The sequence below is a fragment of the Pongo pygmaeus genome, chromosome 4 (genome assembly GCF_028885625.2).
Source record: "Pongo pygmaeus isolate AG05252 chromosome 4, NHGRI_mPonPyg2-v2.0_pri, whole genome shotgun sequence".
NCBI classification, from domain to species: Eukaryota; Metazoa; Chordata; class Mammalia; order Primates; family Hominidae; genus Pongo; species Pongo pygmaeus.
In genome coordinates, this window is record NC_072377.2 from 146,361,138 (window position 1) to 146,386,991 (window position 25,854).

At 54.9% G+C, this 25,854-nt stretch overlaps 1 protein-coding gene across 5 annotated transcripts in view; it reads right to left on the bottom strand.

Annotated features, from left to right (window-relative positions):
- Positions 1-6,958: 6,958 nt before the first annotated feature.
- The window catches only part of PCDH1 (protocadherin 1), a 28,109-nt gene continuing 9,213 nt past the window's right edge, over positions 6,959-25,854 (bottom strand). For 3 of the 5 annotated variants that reach the window (XM_054488483.2, XM_054488481.2, XM_054488482.2), the window contains exons 2-5: positions 24,911-25,773; positions 19,562-21,757; positions 13,571-13,790; positions 6,959-10,777 (exon numbers count right to left, since the gene is read on the bottom strand). In XM_054488483.2, coding sequence (XP_054344458.1) covers positions 10,383-10,777; positions 13,571-13,790; positions 19,562-21,757; positions 24,911-25,747 — 3,648 coding nt within the window. In that variant the 5' untranslated portion in view covers positions 25,748-25,773 and the 3' untranslated portion in view covers positions 6,959-10,382. Of the gene's footprint in view, positions 10,778-12,553; positions 12,593-13,570; positions 13,791-18,969; positions 21,758-24,910; positions 25,774-25,854 lie in introns of those variants that run through there. The other 2 variants (XM_054488484.2, XM_054488485.2) reach the window with 2 other exon arrangements.

Genomic DNA, 25,854 nt, shown 5'->3' on the forward strand with positions numbered 1-25,854 from the left:
AGCCTGCCCTCCTTCTCCCTCCCTTATCTTGCTCTGGCTACAGAATCTCCAAGCAGAATTCCTTCCATTCACTCATTCATGCAACAAATATTTTTGGTGGTGGTAAATAAGTTAAACAAGGTTCTGCCCTCCTGCAAACTTTTATTCTAGTGGGAAGAGGCAGAAATTGAAGGCTCAAAAAGATTAAATAATCATAGATTGGAATTCAGTCAAGGAAAGGGACAAGGGGGGCCTGTGACCAAGATTGAAAGGGACACCTTCTATTCCCTTACTTAGATATGTTGTCAGGAAAGGGTCATAGACAGCAGCCCTACAGGAACTACCCTGAGACAGAGGTTTGGCAGAGACAGTCCCCCAGCTCATCTGCAAGCAGGGGGCATGAAAGCCACTAGACTTGGATGCTGTCCCCTTCATTCCCACCTGTTCTGCTGGACACCTTCCTCCTTAGTCAACCATGACAGAGACATAAACTCAGGCGACCTTGACCTCCTCCCTACCACCCCAACCTCTGCCTCTGCTCCCAACCCACCAGCTTGTTTCAGCTATGGGGGTCTCCTGATAAGGCAGAGGGAATGAGGGTTAAGGGTACCAGTCCTTGGGAGTCATGCCTTTTTTTGTCCCTATGGCGGGGGGACACTGAACACAGGGGCAAAAAAAGACATGACTGTGTAAACATACAGCCTGAAAGCCGTAGGAACTACTATAGCTATAAGAAATGAAATATACACGTGCTGGGAAGGTTTTGGAGGGATCTTGGCCAGGAAAGGGTTCACGAGAGCAGCTTTCCTGGGTGTAGCATTTTGAGGGTTGGGGGGTAAGGAGGGCATCGGGCATGTGGAACAGCTCCAAGCCACATGGAGTCACGCGCATATGCACAAACACAGCTCAGGGACTTTGCCCTTCCCAGCGCTGCAGCCCCATGAAATATTTAGGTTTCTGGACGCTGCTCATCCCTTATTGTCCCCCTCAGCAAGTATGCTTCCCCTACATCATTTATGGCTGTCCCCTTTCCTCCCCTCTGAGGCCTGCAGAGAAGGGAAAAACAGACCCTAAGCTGGAAAAGTGTGTCCCTCCAGACCTTGTGGGCAGAGGGCAGGATCCCAGCCTCACCCCCTACACGGGGACATGATAGTGAGTAGCCCTGGGAGCCAGGCAAGGGGGATGATGGGTCCAGGAACTGAGAGGCAATTTGGGCCCCCAAGAATGGAGAAGCAGCGGCAGGAGGAGGGGATTGGAAGATGCAGCTGTCCTGGCTCCAGAAGGACCCCGGAGAAAGGACAAGAGTCTGGAGTGATGATAAAAGCTGCCATTTATTGAGCCCTTACAATATACCATGCTAAGCAACTTACATGCATTCTCACCTTAAATCCACACTGCATTTTTGGAATGTATTATCCTCATCTCATAGTTAGAAAAAGTGATGCACAGAGAGGTTAAGTAACTTGTCTGAGATAGTCAGCCCGCCCAGCTCCAGACCAAACACACACACACACACCCTGACCTGTGTGGGTATGTGGAGGGGAGTTGTGCCAGGCCAGCGTCCACCCTACTCTCTCTTTCTCCCCAAAGACAGGGCTCCTTTCAGTATAATCCCCTCCCCCTGCTCCTCCTCCACTCCCCAGTGGATCGGCCTAGATTAGCAATCCTATATCCTTTATCTGTTCCATACACAAATATTGGTGGCCAGAGGTCAGGAGACTCCCAGGAAGGGGAGAAAGGAAGGTGAGGAGCTAGACAGGGTGAGCAGGAGAGAGCAAGAGCGAGAGCTAGAGCTAGAGACAGAGATACATGGAGACAGACAAGAAGGGGCAGAGTAAAAAGCAAGTGGGCGTGAGGGGGTGCTAGTGGCAGCTGGGAGGCTGTTTAGAGAGACCCATCAGCCTGTATAGTCACAGCCCACCCCATCCACTGGGTGGCGATAGAATGGATGGCAGGTGGTGGAAGGAACACCCACCCCCACCTTCACCCAGCTTTGTCTCCACCCACCCTCCCCCTTCACACTCCTGCTTCTCCTTCCCCTCCCCCACTATCTTCTCCGGAACAATTCTGATTAGACTAAGTGACTAAGAGGTGGTTTCAGCTGGCCCGAACAGCCAATTAGGCCGGGAAGAAGAGAAAGTAGCTTCCCCAAGTCTCCCACCCCTACCCACCCACCCCCATCTGCCTTTTTCACCTAGACCAAGTATTCTTATCCCAAGACTACAGACTGTCAAGAAAGTTCCCTTGATTCTGCCCACTCCTTACTGCCCACTGTGCCCCATTACCTGTGTCCAGACAGCCCCTAATCTACTGCTTAGTCCCCACCCTGAGCTCCTCCATCCTCAGGGCCCGAATCCACTCACGTCTTCCTGGCAGGGTTGTAAGGAAAGGGTAGGGCTCTCCTTGGGAGGTTATCTTTCTAAGTCTCTTTATTTCTCTTTCTCCCTTCTCCCTCTCCCTCTCTCTCTCCTCTTCCTCTGGCACTTATTTCTAACATCCGTGGACCAGGCCTACTGGTTGCCATGGAGACGCACGGTGCAGCTGGATGGTGAGTGTGTGTGAGAGGAGCTGTGTGCGCTCTGCAGCAGGGGCGGGCGGCTGTGTGTGAAATGTATCCATGTTCCAGGAAGCATTCTTTGAGGGGGAATCAGACAGGGATCCAGGCTGCCTCCTTGAAATGAGACCCAGGCCAAGGTGGAAACTCCAAAAGGCCTAAGCCCCTAAACCCCTTGGTCATCTTCATCTGAGAAACATCCACCCCTTGGCCCCTGCAGGTCAGATACTAAATTCTGTTTCATCCAGGATCTGGACTGGCAGATTCTGGAGGGGCCCTAACCTGCCCCTCCTGCCCAAGAGGACTAGGAACCCCAGAACCCACTGGGAAAACAGCGGGCTGAGACCTGTCCTGAAACTGGGAGGGGGGTTGGGGGCAGCTATAGAACAGCTGGAAGATTAAGCTGGACAGATGAGCTGACTGATGAAGCCCACATCTCCCCAATATTACTCCAGGGGATGGGGTTGGAGGGGAAGGGGGTCGGCCCAGCAGGATGGAAACTCCCCTCCATTTCTTTTTTTTTTTTTTTCTTGAGACCGAGATTCAATCTTGTTGCCCAGGCAGGACTGCAATGGTGCGATCTCGGCTCACCGCAATTTCCACCTCCCAGGTTCAAGCGATTCTCCTGCCTCAGCCTCCCTAGTAGCTGGGATTACTGGCATGCGCCACCATGCTCGGCTAATTTTGTTTGTTTGTTTGTTTGTTTGTTTTGAGACGGAGTCTCACTCTATTGCCCAGGCTGGAGTGCAGTGGCGCAATCTCGGCTCACTGCAAGCTCCGCCTTCCGGGTTCACGCCATTCTCCTGCCTCAGCCTCCCGAGTAGCTGGGACCACAGGCGCCCGCCACCAAGCCTGGCTAATTTTTTTGTATTTTTAATAGAGACGGGGTTTCACCATGTTAGCCAGGATGGTCTTGATCTCCTGACCTCGTGATCCGCCCGCATCGGCCTCCCAAAGTGCTGGGATTACAGGCGTGAGCCACCGCACGCGGCTGTATTTTTTTTTTTTAGTAGAGACAAGGTTCTTCCATGTTGATCAGGCTGGTCTCGAACTACCCGCCTCAGCCTCCGAAAGTGCTGAGATTACAGGCGTGAGCCACCACACCCGGCCAACTCCCCTCCATTTCTACTCACTTTGCCCAGAAGTTTAGAAGAAAAGAGACCCAGGTAACTGCCCTGAGGAAGCTTAGCATCTTAGAGTACTGTGGCTATGTTCTTTTCTCCCACCTCAGGGCCTTTGAAGGCAATTTCCCTGCAGTTTCCTTGTATCTGGAATGTTCTTTGCCAAGCTCTAAAACTTCAGGGTTATTTTCTTTTTTTCTCTCTCTTTTTTGAGACAGGGTCTCACCTTGTCGCCCAGGCTGGAGTACACTGGCCAACCTTCAGGTTTCCTCAGGGAAGCTTCCCTGGCTGGGTAAAGCAGCCCCCTCCCCTCCCCCACCTCCAGTTATCCTCCTTTTTGTCCCACTGTTTGTTTCCTTCACAGTGCTTTAACACAATCTATAATTATCTCATTTATTTGTTTATTGTCTGTCTTTTCCTCTAGAATGCAAGTTCCCAGAGAGAGAGAGAGTAGGCATCATGCCTGTCTTTTTCAGCACCATAATGCTAGCACCTGACACAGTGCCTGCCACTTAGTAGGTGTTAGACGTGTGATAAATAAAAAAGTGGACAAATTATCTCATTGAAGCCCCACAATAACCTTTGGTGATGGTAAGCACTATTATCCCCACCTTACAGAGGAAGAAACTGAGGCTTAGCCACCTACCCAAGGTCATGCCACTAGAAATAAGTACAGCCAAATTTCTAACTTAGGTCTCTCTGACTCCAAGTTTGATGGAAAGTGGGGACCATTCTTTTGTTTGTTTTCCGAGATGGAGTCTTGCTCTGTTGTCCAGGCTGGAGTGCAGTGGCGCAATCTCGGCTCACTGCAACCTCTGCCTCCCGGGTTCAAATGATTCTCCTGCCTCGGCCTCCCAAGTAGCTGGGATTACAGGTGCGCACCACCATGCCCAGCTAATTTTGATATTTTTAGTAGAGATGGGGTTTCCCCATGTTGGCCAGGCTGGTTTCGAACTCCTGACCTCGTGATCAGCCCACCTCGGCCTCCCAAAGTGCTGGGATTACAGGTGTGAGCCACCGCGACCAGCCAGGGACCATTCTTAACCAGCCTAAACTGCACCTGTTTCCTCTTCCTGTCTGCCTGTGTATCTCCACTCCCAACCCAGGCATCCCCAGAGAAACCTGGGGCAGGGAAGGGAGGAACACAGAATCTGGAAGAATGTAAATCTGACCTTTTCTTTTACAGGCTTAAAATCTGTAAATGGCTCCTCTCCAACCCCTCAATCCAAGCACTTTAAGTTGACCAGCAGGTCCTTAGTTCTGGCCCCTGCCTTCTTCACCAACTTCTCCTGCCCTCCTGAGCCACCTCACCTCCTCCTCCACCTCCAGACCCTGGCACACACTCCTCCTCAGCCTGCAAGGCTGACCCCTTCCTCAGTAGCCTATCCCTCATTTGCCCTTTGAAACTCAGCTCTGGCACCACCCCTTCCAGGAAGCCTCCAGACTTTGGAGAGGACAGCGCCTTTAGGTCTCCTGCTAGAATTTCCAGCTCAAGGCAGGGCCGAACACAAGATGTGGTCATTGTTTACCTGTCTGCCTTCCCCACAGAGACTGTGTGTCATTCTTGGGGTCCAGTACCCTGTGCCGGTCTGGCACATGGGAGGGGCTCAGGAAATGTTTGTAGAATGAGTTAATCAACCAGTGACAGGATTCTGGTACCCAGTCAGCCACCACATCTCCTCCAACTTCCTTAACTCCAGACATCTTTTCCTGGGCTAGGCCTTAACAGAAGGAACTCCTCACCCTTCACTGTGGGGTCAAGTCAGGGGTGGAGACAATGCGGGCCCCTCCCTCGCTGATTCAGCGCCTCTCCTAAAGAGGTGAGGCCTCAGGTTTAGGAAAGGGTTGCCACAGCCACTGGTAGGGGGAGGGTCTGTGATTCTGTAACTAGAGGATAGGTAGGGGGCTTCGGTTGCAGACTGAGTAGGGAGCTGACCTAACCCGGTAGATTCAAGTACTGCCCGAGAGATCTCTGCCTTTCCGCCCCACACCCCAGTCACCCCGCGGCCAGGCTCTCGGCGCGTCAGATCCCGGCCCTGCGTTCTTCATCTCCTGCCCCGCCCCGCCCCCAACTGCAGATCCAACTCGGGTCTCTCCGAAAGCAGCAAGGAGCCTCAGGATGGGCTCTATGCCCCGCGATGCTCCGCGTCTGGGAACGGATGAAGGGGTGCCAGCAACCCCCGCCGTCCCCGCTGTCGAGCTGGGTTTACACGAGGCTCATCCGGGATTAGTCCCTGCGGTCGGCTAATCCCAGCGGCTGGACCGACCCCGGGGTCCGGAGCGAGGCCCACACAGTACCCGCCTAGGGAGCTAGGACGCGGGCCGAGCGAAAGCGCGCGACGTGGGGCGGGTGTGGGGGTGGGGAGGGGCGGAGGAGGGAGCAGCACCCCGGGAGGCGGGGCCAGGAACCGGCTGATCCGGTCTCTGTTTTCCGACCTCTCCGGAGCCGGTGTTTACCCGGGAGCCGCACGGAGGAGGCCGGGTCCGGTCGAGCCCGGAAGGGGGGAGGGGAGCGCAGTCGGAGACCGAGGCTGAGACCTTTTCGGTTCCTTTCCCCTAAATCGACTTCCAACCCTCGTTCCTGAGCGTGGGAGAACGCGGCAGACAGACAGATGTCTCCCGCCCCTTATCCTATGCAGTTCCGCAATTCACACTCGTTGCCAAAGAGTGGGGAGCGGGAATGGATACACCCGGGAACGACTGCACGTCCTGGGGGCCCCCGGGGAAGAAGGCAGCGCAGCACAAAACCTCCCCTGCGGTCACCTCGCACCCCATCCTGCACCTGAGTTATTGCGGGGAGGGGGTGCCCACAGCAGGTCGGGCCCAGAGGATCCGGCAGGGGTCACTTTGAGGTGTATGGACTAGGAGTCTGTCCTCAGAAGGCGTCAGCTCGACCCCATCCCCGATTAATACCAGTGCGGGTCTCAGTCTCTTGTCCCTCGCGTCCCCCAGCCCTCTCCAAGGTCTCCAGATTTAGCTCCCACTCTCCACGGGACGCAGGCCCGAGGACCCGGAAGAAGCTGAGTGGGGTCCGGTTTTCACACTTTTATTGTAAAGCTCGGGAATAATTACACGGGTCTTTCATTGACAGCTCAGCAAACAAACCGGAAACGAACCGAACTGGAGGGGGTAGGGGCGGTGCCTGCGCATGCTCGCGGCGGGGGTGGGGGTGGGGGGGGTCAGAGAAAGAGAAAGACAGAAAGAGACAGAAATCATTACAAATCAACGGGATTGTGCTCGCAGCGCCAGGGATGGGGTGGGATGGGGTGGGATGGGGTGGGGTGGGGTGGGGTGGGGTGGGGTGGGGTGGGGTGGGGTGGGGCGGGGCGGGGCGGGGGCCCTTCCCGGGAGGAGCGAGGCGGTGGGAAGTGGCACGAACCAAGAGAAACACGACCCCAATGTGGGCACCCGACGCGCCCAAAACCCCCCACCCCGACCCCCACCCCCCTACACACGAGAGAGACACGGCCCCCCTCCCCACTAGATAACCCGAGGAGACACAGTCTCCCCTCCCCATGGGCAGACACACCCGCCCGAAACCCCATGGGCGAGACACAGTCCCCCCTCCCAGAGAAGTCCCCAGTGGAGACGCCCCTTAAGAGACTTTCTCATGGCCAACACAAGCCCTCCCAACACCCGGAGACAGCCCCGACCCAGGGAAGAAATGGCTCCAGAGGCCCTACCCTCGGGAGAGAGAGGTATCCCAGGGCTCCTAGGAGAAAAGACAACTCAGAGATGCCCAGCCTCATCCTAAAGTGCTGCAGGGCAGAGAAACCCCCATAGGAGAGATGGGGGCAGGGCCAGAAACATCCCTTCCCAGACGTGCTTCAGAGATAGCCCCCTTCCCTGGGAAGAGAGATGGCCCGAAACTGACTTGCCTTAAGTACTCCCAGGAACCCTGGGAGGAAAACAGGCTCCCCAGAGAGCCTGGGTAATCGGGGGAGACATGCTCCCGTGGTCCTCAGCAGGAACACATGTCCCCCAGAGACTCCCAAGGGGAGAGATAGGGCCTAGAGAGCCCCCAGAGGTGAGGGATGCCCAGAGAACTTCCTCCCACCCCGGGATGTGAAACATGCTTCAGGGACCCTAGGAGAGAAATACGTCCCCATATACCCTCCCCCTACGGAGAGACATGCCCTGAAGTAGGGGGATGGGGACCGACTAGGTCCCCTCTAGGAAGACACAGACTGGGTCAGGCTGGGTTTGAGGGGGGCTCTCCTCTGGCCAAATGTCGCCTATTGGTACATAAAACTGTAGGCGACACAGGCATTGGGGAGGGGCTTCACAGACCTAGGACCCACAGGGATAGTCCCCAGTGCTGTTGCCAACCCCTGCCCACCTTTGGTTTCATCTCTCCAGTGCCCAGTTGGTGACAGACTCAGTGCCCTAGCCCCAACCAGGGGGCTGGGGGCTCTGTCTTTGCCTGTGGGAAGGGCTTCTCAGCCCTCCCAGCCATCTGGGCCACCCTCTTTCTTCTGGCTTCTCCATTGTGCAAAATGATCCTCTGCTCTTCCGCTCAGTGCTCAGGGGTCTCTAAGACCAGGGCAGGGTACCCAGGCCACTAGGGGCTTCCAGTGGGAGTCCACTGACCCCAGGAATGCCGCCTGTCTGGACCACCTTCTCCACCAAGCAAATGGGCCTCATACAATCTTCTTGCCCGAATCCTGACCTCCAGGACCCAGGACAATCCTTGAGGCCACTGTTCCACCAGCTGGGCACCCAATACTACCAACTCCAAGACTATTGCACCTGCCCCATTTGTGCAGGGGAAAGGGGCTGTCTCTTTAACAAGCCCCCAGCCCATTTCCTGGGCCTCCCCAAGGGAAAGGAGCCTTTGGCCAACCCCTAGACCTGGCTGCTGCCACCCCATCCCATTCTACCCCTTCCCTTCCATAGAAGGGCTTCGTATATGCCGGGGCTACCAGCCTAACAATGCTCTCCTTCCTAGCACCAGCACCCCAAGCCAAGTTGGGGGTAAGGGGCAGAGAAATAGGGTGATTCTTCAGGCCCCTGGCTTTTCCGGGGTGGGGGTGGGGTCTCTGGGGTACAGGAGTCAAGACCCCAGCAGCACAGCTCCCAAAGGCACCAGAAGACCCCGCAGCCTGTACCCACCCCTCGCAATCTTGGACCACCTCCCCAAGCTTAGACTAAGTCAAGCAAGGGCCATACCCTGAGTCTCCAGCCTCCCAGCCTGGGCCCCTAGGGAGCTGGAGAGGTATGGGCCAAGGCAGTGGGGGTTTCTGGAAGGAAGAGGGGCTGAGGCTTTGAGATGGCCACAGTGGGAGACGGGGGCTCTGCAGGACGCCCCTTACACCCTGGCCCCCTGAGGTGAAGAAGAGAACTCCACCTCATCATGGCTGACTGGGCTTCTCTGCCCCCCAACCTCCCTACCCCCTCCCCCATGGGACCCCTGACCCTGGCAAAGGGAAGCCCAACTGGAAGAAGGGGGCCTAGAGCCCAGGGTGCCCTGAGGCAGCCCTCCCACCCCCTGAGATCAAGGCAATGGTGGTTTTACAGGCTGACGGGTCAGTCATGGCAGGGGCTGGGGGTTGAGAGGGCAGGGAGGGGGCAGGATGCAGGCCCCCTATATCGGGAGCAGCACCCAGCCACCCCCTGAACAAACCTTCCTGCTCCCAACTCACCCAACCAGGCCAGAGGCACAGTCATCCCACCCCTGTCCAGCTGCCCCCCACAGCCTCAGGGCCCCTCTGTGATGCTCATCTGGATGTGGGAGGCCAGCCTGAGCGGGGATCCCCCCAGGGCACAGCGCAACAGTTCCAAAAAAATAGAGATTTGTATTTTTAAAAAAAATTAAATAAAAGCCCAGCTCTGCTGATAGGCAAATGTTACCCCCATCCCCACCCCCACCCACCCGTTGTTTCCCTGGCCTGCAGCCCCATCCCACCATGGCCCCAGGGGTATTTACAACATGGAACAATAGAGGCCTGGGTTGGGGGGCACTGCGGCAGGGAGGAGGGGGCACAGGGCAGGTCCCCCCCCAGAGGGGTCCCCCAAGACAACACAACATCAACAAGAAAAGTTGCAAATCAGGCAGAAATGGGGACGTCATTCCAAGGTCCTTATATACAGACACTGCATGACCAGCAGGGAAGGGGGGCCCAGATGGGACTAGGCGTGGGCATGTGGCAGGCAGGTGGGCCAGTCCAGGAGCAGCACGGGAAGACGAGGCCTCCGCTCCACTCCCACCCCCGTCCCTACCCCACCTTTGGTAACAAAAGCCCTTCAGGGAGCCACTGGTGGTCAAGAGTTTCCTCTGGGAGCTCCCAGGGAAAGGGGCTCCCCAGTTCAGCCCTGCTTCAGGGCTAAAATTGGGCGTGCTATCCCCGCCCTGGTCAGCCATGAGGGAAACAATGAGTTAGAAGTATGTTGCCCACCCTTGACTCCACCATCTGCCCAAATTGAGGGGGTGCTCCCTGGAAGTCAAGGGAAGGAGCCCAGTCATTGCAGAGGAGCCCTCCTGGGCATCAGCCGGGGGAAGCCCCATAAAGGGGAAGGGGCCCCTGGGGGCTGGGAGATGGAAATGAGGGGAGAGGGCCTGGACCCTGCATGGGAGAAGGGCCAGCGTGGTCATGAGGTCAGTGATACCCCCACTTGGGGCCCTGGCCAGGAAGTCCACGCTGAAGGGATCGAGAGTGAGGCCCCGGAATGGGCCCATTTGGGAGCTGGCCGGCGGCTGGGGGAGGGGGGCCGGCCGGCCAGGAGGGGGCTCACAGGTAGATCTCGCGCTTGGCCGTCTGGGCAGATGCCGGTGTGGCTGCGGGTGGGAAGTCCGAGGTCTGGGTCAGGGGGATTTCCTCCAAGGTGGCCGAGTCCTTGCAGGAATCATGGCTACTGTGGGAGAAGGCACTGTAGGAGGGCAGGAGGCGCACGGGGGCCGTTTTGGTGTTTCGGTCTTCCGGGGGGCTGGGGCTGCCGGCGCCCGCAGGCTCCTGCCCTCCTCGGTCCTGGTAAGGCACGAAGGTGGAGAGTTTGAGGGCGCTGCTCTTGGTCCGGCGGCTGGGAGATGACTGGCCAGGCATCCAGCATGTGTCAGAGTGGCCAAACTCACTGCACTCCCGGGTACATGTGCCTGTCATGGCGACATCAGGCAAAGGGCGAAGGTCTGTAGGAGGGAGCGGGGAAGGACAATTGTCAGACATACAGCCTCTGCAAAGCTCTGCTTCATGGCCTCCCACTGGCATCTACACCCCACCTCAGGACAGGAGTATGTGCCCCTCCTGACCACTGAACTCACAGGCACACACACCCTCGAATAGACACATGCCCTCCCACCATCGACCTACTGGCCTACTGTACACACGCACACACACACAATCTATCTTTTTTCTTTTTCTTTGTTTTGAGATGGAGTCTTGCTCTTGTCACCCAGGCTGGAGTGCAATGGCGCAATCTCGGCTTACTGCAACCTCCACCTCCTGGGTTCAAGCAATTCTTTTGCCTCAGCCTCCCGAGTAGCTGGGATTACAGGCGCCCACCACCATATCTGGTTAATTTTTGGATTTTTAGTAGAGATGGGGTTTCACCAGGTTGACCAGGCTGGTCTTGAACTCCTGACCTCAGGTGATCCACCCGCCTTGACCTCCCAAAGTGTTGGGATTACAAGCATGAGCCACCGCACCCGGCCTTATCCTTTTTTTTTTCAAGACAGGGTCTCACTCCTGTCACCCAGGCTGGAGTGCAGTGGTGTGATCTTGGCTCACTGCAGCCTCAACTTCCCAGGCTCAGGCGATCCTCCCACCTCAGACTCCCAAGGAGCTGGGACTATAGGTGTGCACTACCATGCCTGGCTAATTTTTTGTATTTTTTTGTAGAGATGGGGTTTAAGCCATGTTGCCCAGGCTGGTCTTGAACTCCTGAGTTCAAGCAATCTGCCTGCCTCAGCCTCCCAGAGTGTTGGAATTATAGGCATGAGCCACCAAGCCCTAAATAGACACATTCCTTCCAGCGTCATCTACCCCACAGTGCTCTTCTTACACACCCACCAAATCTGCCCTCAGACAGGTGCACAAACACACACTCATCTACACACTGCCTCATCTATCTCCAGACAGACTTAAACATGCAAATCTATCCTCAGGTGGGGTTGAGGAAACCCCCATCCTCATTGAATTGATTGACACAATCAATCTCTCTCTCTCTCTCCCTCTCTTACACACACAGATAGGCATGGATACACAAATCTACTACAGTGGGCACCTCTATCCTCAGATGAAATTGGGCACATTGCTTCCTTCAGAACCCCCTCAAGCCTCACATGCTCCCGGTGGTCCTGAACCCACCCTCCTCCTGCAAGACCTTGCTTTAAAGCCAGGGGGAAGGGACGAGCTTCTATGTGGGGTATTCACATAGAGGCACACACTCACATCCACAAGCACGCTCATGCAGCCCCTCCCCACCTCACTCTGGCCCCTAAACCAGCCACCACCCCTGGCCTTGCCCCGGCTCCCTGCCCAGAACACCCACGGGAACAGGAGTTGGCTGCCTGACATCAGCAGTAGACGGTGTAGTTGCTGGGCAGCAGGGGTCTCCATGGGAACGGCTGGGCCATGAGTACTTCCTGTCACAGCTGTCCCTGTCCTGCCCTTGCTCAGGGACAGTACCAGGCAGTGACCCCCCCCACCCCCCAGGGACATGGCTAAGCAACACTGCCTGGGACAGGGGCTCCCCTGGCACCACCCACTCTGGCTTGGCCTCCTGCCAGTGCCAGGTGAGGAGGGGACAGCTCTGTTGTTAACCCTCAAAGTGCCAAGGCTCTACAGCTCAGAGCAGAGTTGGGGGACGCAACGTGGCTCAGAGCAGAGCATGGGCACTGGGTAGGCGAGGCTGGGTGCTGGGCAGAGTCCCACAGACCCCAGACCCCAGAGCAGTTCCCACATACCTGGCACTCTGCCTCAGGGCCTGCTCCGGCCAGCCGGCTCTGCGCGGGCACAAAAAGGACGAGACGGGCATGAGATCGCGCATGGAGGGGCGGGGTGGGGGTGGAGGACACTCTGAGACCTAGGGCCTGGGAGGTTAGACAAGGGCCCTGTGCCTGAGGCAGGGGAGTGAAACCTCCCATCTTTTGTGGAGAGAGGAGGCTTTGAGTTGAGGGAGTGGGTGAGACCCGAGGACAACTCCAACTTAGAGAGTCTTTCCATCTCAGGGGTTAGCTCGTTCACTCTCCCCCTCCACAGGCTGCCATGGATGCCTTCACACATGCACACGCACTACACACACACTGACGGCACACCTCACCATCCATTCCCACGCCGACCTCTGCTCCAGCTCACACCTCCCTTTTGCCATCACCCTCCAAATCCCTCCCAGAGAGGCCTTTCTCTTCACCAGACCTCCTGCCACGCTCTTCCTCAAAGAGGTGCCAAACCTTCTCCCACTCCTCACCCCAGCATATCGTCACTCCATTCTCTGAGCCCCCTGTAGCATCCAGGGCCCAATCTCTATTCTCAAGGCCTTCCCAACCTTAGAGGACCACCAACCTTAGAGGAAACCTTCTCAAGTTTTCCTCACCATTACGTGAGCTTTCTGGCCACCACACTCAGGGTCCCTGTTCCCAGGTGGCCGTGTAAACATGGTGACGAATGCAACAGCTTTGGAGTCAGAGAAACCTGGGTTTGAATCCCTCCTAGGTCTGTCACTTTCTAGATGTATGACTTTAGGCAAGTGACTTAACCTCTCTAAGCCTCAGTTTCCTCCATTGTAAAGTGGGTGCCATAAAGTTCTCAGATCACAGAGTGGTTCTGGGGATTAAATGCGTGTATTCCTGAAAGCCCTCAGCACGGTGATGATGACGGAGCACATAATAACTCAATACATAGATGATTTGTTTAAGGCCTTGTCACCATTCCCAGGCTTCCACTCATTCCTGGGGTGCCCTGACCATGTTGCTGTGCCTCACCATTCTCGGGGTGCTCCATCTCTCCTATGCTGCCGTCAGGGGTGGTGCGCTCATAGTGATCCTCAGGCAGGGCCAGGGGACCGAGTCGAGGCCCTGAGGATGACTTGCTGGACGGCGTCTCAGACTCCTCCAGGCCACTGTCATAGTAACTGTGCTGGGATGGGTCCTGCAGCTCCTGGGCCTGGCTGGTGGCCGAGAAGGTGACGCGGCGGTGAGGTAACTGCAGGGAGACAGATTGTCACTACTGACCAGTCAGCTTGCCCACAGGGCCCACCACCATACCAGGCCCTAGTACAAGCCAAGCACCATCCTACTCAGGCCTCAACAGCAACCAAGAAGAGACCCAGGCCCCAGCACAGCACATTCCTCCCGAAAGCACAGGCCCCAGTGAAAGACAGCTCCTGAGTTCTAGGACCACTCCTAGTACAGCCAAGTCCACATACTGGAAGTCCCAATACAGCACAGGCCCCAGTGTTATTATAGCCCCTATGCTACCCCAGTAACCCTCATCCAGTGCAACCGCTTGTTATAGCACAACCCTTCTAGTTCTAACCCAGCTTCCCAATATTGGCACAGCCTCCCTTTAATCCCAGAATGACCTGTAATACAGTGTAGAGCCCAATACCAGAGTAACATAATACCACCCGACTCCCCTAATTCCAGCTCAGCCTCTAAACACCAGCATAGCCTGCAGTTTCTAGAACAGCTTCCTAAAAGAAGCAGACTCCTAACTCCCAAACAGCTCACCAATACCAGAACAGTTAGTTCCCTCATTTCCAAACAGCACCCTCCAAACTCCAGCTCCTCACCTGTCTCACTGCTCTTGCCACTGCCTCCTTCCAAATGAGGGGACAACCTTTCTTTTCTTATCCTCTGTTCCTCATCCCTGGTTTGTGATGTTGCAGCAGTCTGAAGACTCCCTGCCGTGGCCCCTCCCACTCAGCCCCCCATCCCCACTTCACTCCCCTCCAGAGAGGCCTGGGAGTGGGAAAAAAAGGGAGGAGCCTGATAACAAACCCGGGCACCTGAGGGAAGGGGACAAAGCAGAACAATGGAAACTCCCCAGTCCTCCCGATCAGGAAATAGAATATTCACTGGAGAGGGTAGGGCTCTGCCAGGAGCCTGGACATGGGGGGAGGGCATGGCACCCATTAGGGATTAGGAAAGCTGGTCTCAAAGGGAGACTCCTTCCAGGAAATAGGAAGGAGCTTCTGGGAGGGCTGCTGGCATGAGGAGCCAGACGTGGAGGCTTGGACTGGGGACTGGGGGTCGGGGGAGTGGAACCGTGACAGGCTGTTCCCAGCCAGCAGCCCTGTATGCCTGCCACAGGTTAACGATCAGCCCTGGAACCTGGCAACCTCAACTTGGCACTTGGCACAACCAGCCAGCCACCCAAATACCCACTTGGGACTGCCACAGATTTTCCTGCCAACCAGAAATTAGGAGTTGTGGAGGGCGCAGACCCAGGGCCCCTGGAGGCCAGGGGTGAAAACAGCTAAGCCCAGGGCCCTGCTGATGAGTCTCTAAACTCCTTCCCATCCTCCAAGACTTTGGCAGTGCTTTGCCTTACTCTATAACACTGGATAGGAGGTTATGAAGATGGCCAGGGGAGGTGGCCCTGGCTTTGTAGACTTACCCTCCTAATAGCCCCATTCAAGGCAGCTAGGGTGGAAAAGGCTGTCAGGACAGGAGTTTTGGAGCTGCTGTGAAGGTAGCCCAGAACTGCCTCCCCACTATCCCCATTCCTGAAGATGGCTCCCACCTCATCTTCAGAAATAAGCGACCGTTCTTGGAATCCTTGTATTGATCTAAAACACTGAAGGGTCTGGGTGATGACTGATAAGGTCCCCAAAACTAACATGGATGTTTGGGGCCGGGAGGCTATAAAGGAGTGTAGTCCACCTGGTGTAGGGGTGATCAGGGTCCAGGAGGGGTCTGGGAGGCACAGGGCAACATGGTTGTTGGTGCTTCTCTTTCCAGTTTTCTTTCAAGATACTGGCCAGCAGTCCCACCTCCCTGCAGAACTCACATCTGGTAATTGAAGGCTTTGGTCCTGCCTACTAAGCAAGTCACTTGGTCTCTTTTCCCATGATTCTTTTCTGTAAAATGGAGGGTTGGGTTATACCCAACACTTAATGTTCCCTCTAATTTTATGACTATCAAATTATAAAAGCCCAGATCAAAAAATCTCTCTCAAACTCTTTGAGTCCTGAAGCTCTAGACACTTGCTAATTATTTCCAATTGGCTCTGCCTACTGGCCCTTAAGATACAACATGTCTGAAACCAAATGCTTCTTCAATTAGCTTCTGTATGGGCAATGATCTCATCACTATCGTATCACCCAGACTCAGAAGGCTGATGTCTACCTGGGAATCCTGGTAGCTCTCCCCTCATTCCCCATCCCTACCCCATATCCAATTATCCCTTGAATCCTGTGGGTCCTTTCTCCCTAACCTTGGCCAAATCCATCCATCCATCACCCCCATTGCCACCATCATAGTCCAACTCTTAGAGGTTCAGTCCTGTACCTTCATCTCTATGCCCTTTTAAGCCCAACATATATTCCAGTGCACTTTCTAAAACTCAGTTCATCTAAAACACTCATGAGCTTTCAGGGACTAGTTCCTTCTGAAGAACTTTTGGTAAGGCACCTATGTCCTCTACAACCTACAGTTCTTCCAGTCTCATCCTTCAGCTTTCTCTTATGCCCCTTTTCTTGCCAGAATATTCCTTTTTCTGCCCTTTCCCTGCCTCCAACTTGGTTCACTCCTGCCGCAGGAGTTTGCCCACACGGTGACCCTGTGAGGAGGCAGGGGACCCTCCTGCCCTAATCTTGCTCATCATTGACAAGCTGACTTTCTCCTTCCAGAAGCCCATTTCCATGTCTTGTGCAAGTTTTCCCATACTGTGCTCGTCAAAGGAAGGGAGGGGCAATATGGTGAAATAAATTCAGAAAACTCAAGAGGTAAACAAAATTGGGGCTGGGCATGGCAGCTCACACCTGTCATCCCAGCACTTTGGGAGGCTGAGGTGGGCAGATCGCTTGAGCCCAGGAGTTGAGACCAGCCTGGGCAACATGGCGAAACCCTGTTTCTACAGAAATTACAAAAATTAGCCAGGTGTGGTGGTGCACGCCTGTAGTCCCAGCTACACAGGAGGATCGCTTGAGCCCAGGAGGCAGAGATTGCATGAGCCAAGATTGCGCCACTGCACTCCAGCCTGGGTGACAGAGTAAGACCCTGTCTCAAAAAAAAAAAAAAAAATAAATAAATAAAAAGTTAAACGAAGTCTAGCGTGTTCCCTCTTTTTTGGAGGACTCTGCAGAGCCTTTAATAGGCTAATGTGATCATGAATTTCTTACTACCAAAACTAACTTCACCACAGAACCCCTTTTTTATAGCATAATAGATAACAGGAGATCCGCCTGCTTTGTGTTTGAATTTGGCTGCACCACTAGTTTTCACTTCTGCAAAATTAATATTAAAATGACCCATATCATAAAGAGTTATGAGCACTGATTGCACTAATTCGCACAAAGTGCTTAGCATGGTACCTCACACCTAGTAAGGACTCAAAAAATGGAAGTGAGTGCCGGGCGCGGTGACTCATGCCTGTAATCCCAGCACTTTGGGAGGCCACGGGGGGCAGATCGCCTGAGGTCAGAAGTTCAAGACCAGCCTGACCAACATGGAGAAACCCTGTCTCTACTAAAAATACAAAATTAGCTGGGCGTGGTGGCACATGCCTGTAATCCCAGCTACTCGGGAGGCTGAGGCAGGAGAATTGCTTGAACCCGGGAGGCAGAGGTTGCAGTGAGCCGAGATCGTGCCATTGCACTCCAGCCTGGGCAACAAGAGCGAAACTCCATCTCAAAAAAAAAAAAAAAGGAAGTGAGCAGTAGCAGTAGAAGTAGTTTCATGGAATAAGTTGGGAAAAGCTTTAGTAGGGCACTTCTCATTCGACTCTTAAGACTCTCAATTGCCTCATCGTTCACTTTTCTGTCTTGTACAAGTATGGCCATTTTTTCATCAGGGTCTAGTACCATGCTGAGTACTCAGTGGAAACTTGGCCTATGTGTGTTGATGATGACAACAGGTGGTGTGGTTTGGTTGTATCTGAATGTTGGGAGAAGACATTCAGTGTGGCTCCATGGATGGGTTAGGTTGGATTAGAGCTGAGTAAGAGACAATGCCTCAGATCATGGGAAAGAAAGAGATGAAGACGCTAAAGGAACAGGAGAAAGATGGAAGGAATGCCAGCAAGGACAGAAAAGGAAGAGAAAGAATGGGAGGTCAAGAGTTGCTGGAGGTCACAACATGGTTAGATCTCACTTCCGCAGGCTCCACTCCTCCAAGGACCCCAGGAGTTTTTACTTTGGGGGCCCCCCCAGGGCATTGGGGGAATTTGTGGATGGAATCAGAGGAGAGAGCTGGCACCTTGGTCCTCTTGGGAGTGTCTCAAGCCTCTTTAGTCACCATGGAGATAGGTTGCCTCTGGCCTCGGAGACTCCCCCAGGGCCTGAGGCCCCTCAGCCACGATTTAGCCTTCCTCCAACTCAGGCACAACCAGAGACAGGGCAGACCCAGGAGAGCAAGAAGTGAGAGACGGAGAGAGAGAGAGTGCAAGCAAGCAACCCAGGGTGGCCAGAGCAAGGAGTGGAAAGAGGGGAGGGAGGTAGCATCATAGGCAGAAGGCAGAACTAGGAAGCCTCTGCTCATGAGCAGGGAACCCCCTAAGAGTGGCGGTGCAGGGCAGGTCAATGCAAAGAACTTAGGAATTCCCCATGTCTCCCCCTGGGCCCCGTCCCTGCAGCCCAGGCTGGTGATCATGGTGGGGAGACACAGGGGAGGGCCAGCTAATTGCTGGGTGTTGAGTGTTGTTGGGATGAAGAGGGTGGGGAAGGGACTTGAGGGAAGGACTTGCCCTGGGGGAAGGTGGCTGGTGTAATCAAGAGGTTCTCTGCCTTCACCCAAGGCAGGAAGGAAGGCTGAATGCTACTCCCTATCAGGTGCTCCAGTCTGAGGTCTGTCAGAGGCAACTGTTTGAGCAGATTGGAAAAATCAAGCCTCAGATGGGGCAGGACTTGGGTATAGCCCCACCTGCCCTTTTTGGGTCATTCTTAGGAAGAAAGCCCTACATACATGGGGCAAGGGGACACATTGCCAGACACCTTCATTTGAAGGCTGGTCAGAAGGCCACTTTCCCAGACGTGGATAGGGACATGGGGGTGGATGGCAAGATGGTAGGCTAAGATAGTGTGGGGTACAGTGGGCAGGTCTAGGATGTGGCAAGAGGCAAAGAGAAGGGAAGGGGAAATTGAGGTGGGACCTGAGGACAAAGGGCTGCTTCCAGTCTCTCTCGCTGCTTCTCTCAGTTCCAGAAAATAAGAAACCAAAACTCCAAAAATAGAGAACTTTATTGTCAGGGTCAAGGGCATGTGGGACCCAGCCCCAGAAGCCTAGTGGTGAGGAAGAGGTTAATGCACAATACACACAGAAGGCACAATGGGGAGGTCCCCTCCCCTGGCAGACTCCCCACTCAGTTATCCACAGGACCCCAGGTCTCCCTGTTTCCCTCCTAGAGAAGCACCTAGGGCTGGTCTCACATAGAGACCTAGGTTTGGAGTAGACTTCTTCCCCATTTCCCTCCCGACTTATGCTCACCTGCCCATCACCCCCAACCCACAAGGCCCAGTAGCTGGTCCAGGGTCCAGGGACTTGGCAAATCACAGGTTTCTCCCCAGTGGGGAGAGGGCAGGGAGGAGACCACAGAGCACACCCTCCCTGAATCTTCACTCAGCCTAATCCCTGTGCCTGGGTGAGGCAGCGGTGTTATTACTAAGGCCCCACCTCCCACCGCTGGCTCAGGCTGGCCCCCACACAAGCAGGCACAGTAAACCTGCTCCATCACTCCCACACCTCAGTCCAGATGGCTCCATGGTAGGGGTGGGGTAGGGGCTGGGGTGTGCTGAGCTGAAAGGGCTGGCCTACCTGCTTGCTGGGGTATTTGGGGGGGTTGGTGCGGTAGCTGTAGTCGGAGTACTGCTCAGAGCCCGTGGACGTGGTGTCCCCGGTGCCCACGAATGTGTTTGCAGGTGGCAGGTCCTGTACCACCTGGTGCTTCTTGGAGGCCGAGGGTGACTGGGGCTGCAGCTGGATGGAAGGCAGTGGGGAGTTAGAGCGATAGTGGCGGCCCAGGTCAGGGCTGCCTGGTGGGTAGTTGAGGGGCAGGTGGATGCGGGGACTGTCCCCAGGGGCATCGCTCATCAGGTTGAACTTGAGGGACTTCTGCAGCCCGGCCTCATCCTCGTCCTCCACTGGCTTCACGGGCTTTGGGGACTTGCTCTTCTTGCCCTTGCTTTTGTTTCCCTTGGAGGCCTTGCCACTGGGCTTGGGGGCATACAGGTCCTTGGTCTCCTTCTTACCAGCCTGGTAACCACTTTTGGCCTCCCGCTGTCGGCAGTAGCGCACAAGAACCGCCAGGGCGATGAGCAAGGCCACGGCCACCACACCAGCCACCACACCAAAGAGAATGTTGCCACGCTGCTTAGAGCGCTCATATTCTGGATCCCCAGCAATGTCAATATCCAGCGGCGTGTCCAGGCTGTGGCCCAGGAGGGTCTCCAGCAGCGTGCGGTTGGCCAGAGTCTCATTGACATAAAGATGGACCAAGGCTGTGCCATAGCGTGGGGGCTTGCCGCGGTCACTGACCTTCACCACCAGGCGGTGTAGCCCATGGTGGCGCCGCTCAATCTCCTTCTCCAGGGTGATGGCACCTGAATGTGACCCAATCTGGAAGAGTCCATAAGGGTTGCCACCTGCAATGCTGTAGATCAGCTCAGCATTGACACCAGAGTCAAAGTCCTCGGCTGCCACCTGGCTGACCGTCTCACCAAGACGTGTCTGGGGGGTCAGCAGCCGGTGAGAGGTGTTAGAAGGGGCAGTGATATAGGGTGCATTGTCATTCTCGTCCAGCACATTGATGGTGACACCAACATAAGCTGAGCGAGGTGGGACGCCACCATCCACCGCCTTCAGCTGGAAGGTGTAGGTGCTTTGTTGCTCTCGATCAAAGCTCAGGCTGGATAGGATGGTGCCTGTGCCATTCTGGATAACAAAGTCACCATTGTCCTGCTCCACTGAGAGCTGCACCTGGGCATTCTCCCCCTTGTCTCCATCAATGACAGTCACCATGCCCACTGGACTCAGCGCTGGCATGTTCTCCATCACTGAGAAGTTGTAGCCACTCAGCATAAATTTGGGGTCATTGTCATTGCAGTCCAGCACATTGACAAGGACAGTGGCTGTGCCCTGGAGGCTAGGGCTGCCCCGGTCAGCTGCCACCACCTTCAACTCATAGCTCTCCCGCTGTTCCCGATCCAGGGATGTCTTCACCTGGATCTCTCCAGTCTCGGGTGAGATGGTGAAGAGGCCCTTAGCAGCCGGTTCAGGCTCCAGAGAGTAAACCAGCTCAGCATTAGAGCCAGAGTCAGCATCACTGGCAGTGATCTCAGCAATCACTTCACCAGGCTTGTTGTTTTCCGGGAAGGCGACCTCAGTGACACTCTGAGTGAAGACAGGTGCGTTGTCATTGACGTCCACCACCTGCACCTTGAGGGAGTTGGTGCTGGAGAGTGGGGGGTTGCCAGAGTCCACAGCCACAATCTCAATGGTGTAGTCTTTGACCTTCTCGTAGTCCAGCGGGGTGGTAGTCTGCAGGAAATACTTCTTCTTGCTGTCACTGCCTGTCTCACTGGCCTGGCGCAGCTGGAAGGGCACATCACCTGCCACCACACAGGTGACAGCTGCATTCTCTCCCTCGTCTCGGTCAGACACCTGCACCAGGGCCACAGCTGTCTCCTCTGCCACATCCTCTGAGATGTTAGCCATCCCATCTTGATGAGTCACTAGCCCTATGCCCCGGATCTCAATGGTGGGGGCATTGTCATTCATGTCCTTCACGGTCACAACCACCTGGGCACGGGCACTCTTGGGGTTGGTGCCTCGGTCCTTAGCAAGCACTGAGAAGCGCAGGGTGCTTAGGTCCTCACGGTCCACCGGGCCCTGAACAGTGATAAGTCCAGTGTTCCTGTCCAGTCGAAGAAGACGCCTCACAACTTCGGGAGCCTGGTGGAATGTGTATTCAATCTCTGCATTGGCACCTTGGTCTGAGTCATTGGCCTTCACCTATGGGGCAGGAGAGAAAAACAAGGAGAACAGAGATGGTTTAGATCAGGGATAGCAAATAAAGGGGCACATATGCTGCCAATGTCCTTTCCAACAAGCATGGCAGACACAGCCAATCCAACATCGCTCCCTTTCCAGAAGCCATGTGTGTATTGCCTTTTCCCAATTCGGACACTCTGGCAGGCATTACTAACCTATTTTCCTGAAGAGCTCAGATGCAGCCTGCAAATCCTCAACAGTGCTACAAGCAACTATTGGAGATGGGACAGGGCAGAATTAAACTTCACTTGTCATTGCTGTATGGGTCCACAAAAATACCAGGAGAGGATGAGGATCCAATAGAACTAGGGAAGCCATTTGAACCAATGAACCCTGCCTGAACCCTCCTGAAGAGATGGAGAGGTGCGAGTAGTAGAGGTGGTGTGTGTGCCCATGTGAATGTGCACTACATGCACGCGTGCACATATGTATGTGTATGATTGTGTCAGAATGTGTAATTAAGTGTGATATTTTTGTGTGAGAAGGTATATGTGTTTGTATATGTATGATTGTGTCAGAATGTGTGATTATGTGTGATTTTTGTGTGAGAAGGTATATGTATTTGTGCATATGTGTGCCTGCACACATGAGTAAAGACTCACACGCCCACCTGAAGGCCCCAGGTTGGGGGATTTCTTTTGAAAGAAGTCAGGTAGGGTTGTGGGTCAGAGAAGCCCTCCAGGCCAGGCCCCAGCTACCGCTCTGTCAAACCGGGGAAACCTGTTTCAGCAGCAACTTCTCCTCCTGGCTGGCACTGGCTGGCGAGGCACCAATGCGAGGAATCCGGCCTGAGCCTGCAGCCAGGAGGGAGGGGTTGATGCAGGCCACAGGGCCTGCTGGCAGTGGGCTGGGCTCCCAGCATCAAACAATGAACTGTCTGTCCCTTTGCAGTCAGCGGGCACGCCCTCCCACGCCAACTCCGACGCGCACTCGACTCAACTCTATACAAACATGGTTGGTAATGGGGCAAGAGGACCCAGGTGGGAATGGCCATGGGGTACTACTGGGCAGGGAGAAACATGAGGGCTGGAGTTAGGTCACAGCCAGACAGAATGTGACTGCTGTGGGGAGTGAGGGGAGAATAAGCATAACTTGGCAGAGTCTCTGGGGTAACAAAACAGAAGAGTCCTGGGTTCAAATCCCAGTTATACCACTTCGCAAGTAACTATGTGACCTTGGGCCAATTATTTAACCTCCCTAAGCCTCAGTCTATGAATGTGTGAAATGGGGATAATAATGTAACCTATTTCACAGAACTGTGGTGAGCATCAAATGGGATAATACAGGTAAAAATGCCTGACACTGCCCGAGACAGGGAAAGTGCTCCCTAAATAGCATGTATTTCTTTTTGTCTGTCCAACCGTCTACCCTCCTACCTGCCTGCCTCTGAAAAATCAGTGCTAATGCAGTAGTGGGCACTGCACCTAGTGAGCCCTCAAGCCACTGCCAGTCCTCTCCTCCTTGGGAATGGGAACTCCAGCTATCCCTGCCTGGGCTTTTTCTACAGCGAAGACTCCTGGGCAACGGTTCCCCAGGTACCCTGGTCTCTGCTCACATCTCTGAGTGCCAAACCCTAGCAGTTTCTCCTCCCCTCACCCCAGTCTACCTGTCACCAACTTTATGATGAGGATCCCCAGTCTCCCTTGCCTCTAGATTGGTCTTCCAGCTTCTTATCTGCCTCTTGTCTTACCTCTCTTTGTCTCTGTCTGTGACTCTTGGCTTCTGTCTTCTTTCTATCCTTGCTCATTTCTCAGTTCTGATTCTGCCCCTTTCCCACAGCCTGTTTTCTTCCATCCTCTCTTTTCAGCCCTGCTGACCTCTCTGCTTACTCTCTGCCCTATTCTCCCACTTCACCTCACTGGGAGGTGGTAAAGCTGTTACACACCTAGGCTCTGAAGCCAGACTCTTGGCTGCGGCAAAGGTGGACTCTGAACTCATTAGCTGTAGGATATCAGGCGAGTTTTCTAATATGTTTGGGCTTGGTTTCTCATCTGCAAAATGGGGATAACGCTTACCTTGTACTGTAAGGATTAAATGATATAACACACATCATGTGTTTAGAACGGTGCCTGGCACCTAGTCTATTATTATTTGCTATCCCCGACTGTCTGTCTCCCTTTTCTTTCTCAGTCTCTTTTCCAGGTCCCAGTCCACCAGGCTCTAAAAAAAAAAAAAAAGGCTGAAACTCCCACCCATCTCCCACTTTGGCTTGAGGACCTAGGACTAAGGGTTTTCCAGGATGGGTAACGGTGTCCAGGGCAGGCTGAGCCTCCTCAGCTCCCTCACATCAAAGAAAGAGGCATCTTCAGCCCATGGGGAAGGAGAAAGGAGCTGGGGCTGGCAGGAGGCCAGAGCTGAGATGACAGCGGGAGATACACCTACCTGTCTGCAGAGACGCTTTCTTTGCTCCCTCCCAGGCCCCAGCCCCACCAAGCTGCCCAGCGCCTGGGGCAGTTCCCATGGAGAGGGGTGCTGAGAACTTCAACAGAGGAAATTGACCCCCCACTGAACCCCACTGTGCCAAGCACCCCACATCTATGGGCACCCCATGCCTAGGGGAGGAGGCAGGTGTACAGACACCCCAGTATGTTTTTTCAGAACTCTGAGGGTCCCACCTGGCTAAAATGATCTCATTTGACTTTGTCAGGAAGAGGCAAAAAGAGGCTATATCCTCCAGCTTCAGGAAAACCTCATCTGGCTAAAGGGAAACTGTCCCTGGTTGGGAAGATACTCTCATCTCAGGGGAGATTCTACCTGGATAAACGGTGATTCCTTTGTTCCAACTCAGCTCACCTGGCTGGCAGAGAAGGCTCTACTTGACTAAGGCGGGAGTTTCACTTCTCAGAGGTTTCCCCAGCTTGAGTCTGCCTTAGGGGTCACGGGAAACTTTTCACATGGTATTTCACTGTCAACTAAGTAGCCTGATAGAGGAAAGTAATATCACCTGCTGGGGTGGGGTGGGAAAGACTCCCCTGGCTGAGTTTGGGGAGAAGGGGTCTCACTACAGTATTCTGGCAGTTTTTCCCCTAAGTGAAGGGAACTCTCACCTGGTTGGGTGGGCTCCCATTTCTAGCGGTGGGTCACCCTGACAGTTATACGGAAGGGGCCTCTCACCTGGATGACCGAGTGGCCTATGGGGCTATTCTCAGATAGTTCGGCCTCATAGGAGGGCCGCTCAAACTTGGGGGCGTTGTCATTGGTGTCGAGCACGGTGACACGCAGCAGGGCACTGCTGGCGCGTGGGGGGCTGCCGCCATCCTGCACCTTGATGGTGAGGTCGTAGGAGTCCCAGCGCTCACGGTCCAGGTTGCCCATCACGATGAGCTGTGGTTGCTTCTCCTCCTGGTCCTCTGCCACCTGCAGCCCGAATAGCTCCTGGGCCTCAGGCCCAGCCTGCAGCTCATAGGATGCCACACCGTTGGGACCAGCATCACGGTCTGAAGCCAGCGGGATGGGGAAGAGTGAGCCGATGTTGGTGTTCTCAGGGATGGCCAGAGTGATGACTGGTGAGGCGAAGTTGGGTGTGTTGTCATTGATGTCTTGTACTTCTATCTGGCCCTCTAGCAGCCGGGGGCTGCCATTCTGCACGAGGTCTGTGATAGACACCTCAAACTCCAGGATGCAGGGATCACCAGGGAGCTGGTTCTGGCATTCACGGAGCCCCTCACGGTCGATGGAGGTCTCGGTGGTGAAAATGTCACCTGTCTTGCCATCCACACGAAGGTATGGGGCACCCACCTCTAGCTTGTACAGGTGCCCCACATCTGGAAAACCATAGTCGGCTGCGAGGCTCCCAATGAGGGTGTTGGGTGGCTGTTCCTCCGGCACCTTGTACACTACCCGAGTGGCGTGGCCTGGGGATGGAGCCAGCAGGAGCAGCAGTGCTAGCAGCATGGAGGGCAGCAGTAGCTGTTGCCCCCCAGGGCCTGGGCTATGCCTCAGGGGCCCCATCCTGGCAGGCCCCAGAATCAGGAGGGCTGCAAGGGGAAGAGGCAAAACAGAGGCCATGAGCTGGGAAGAAAAGCCTGGCCCTGAGCTGCCCAGAGCTGGCCCCACAC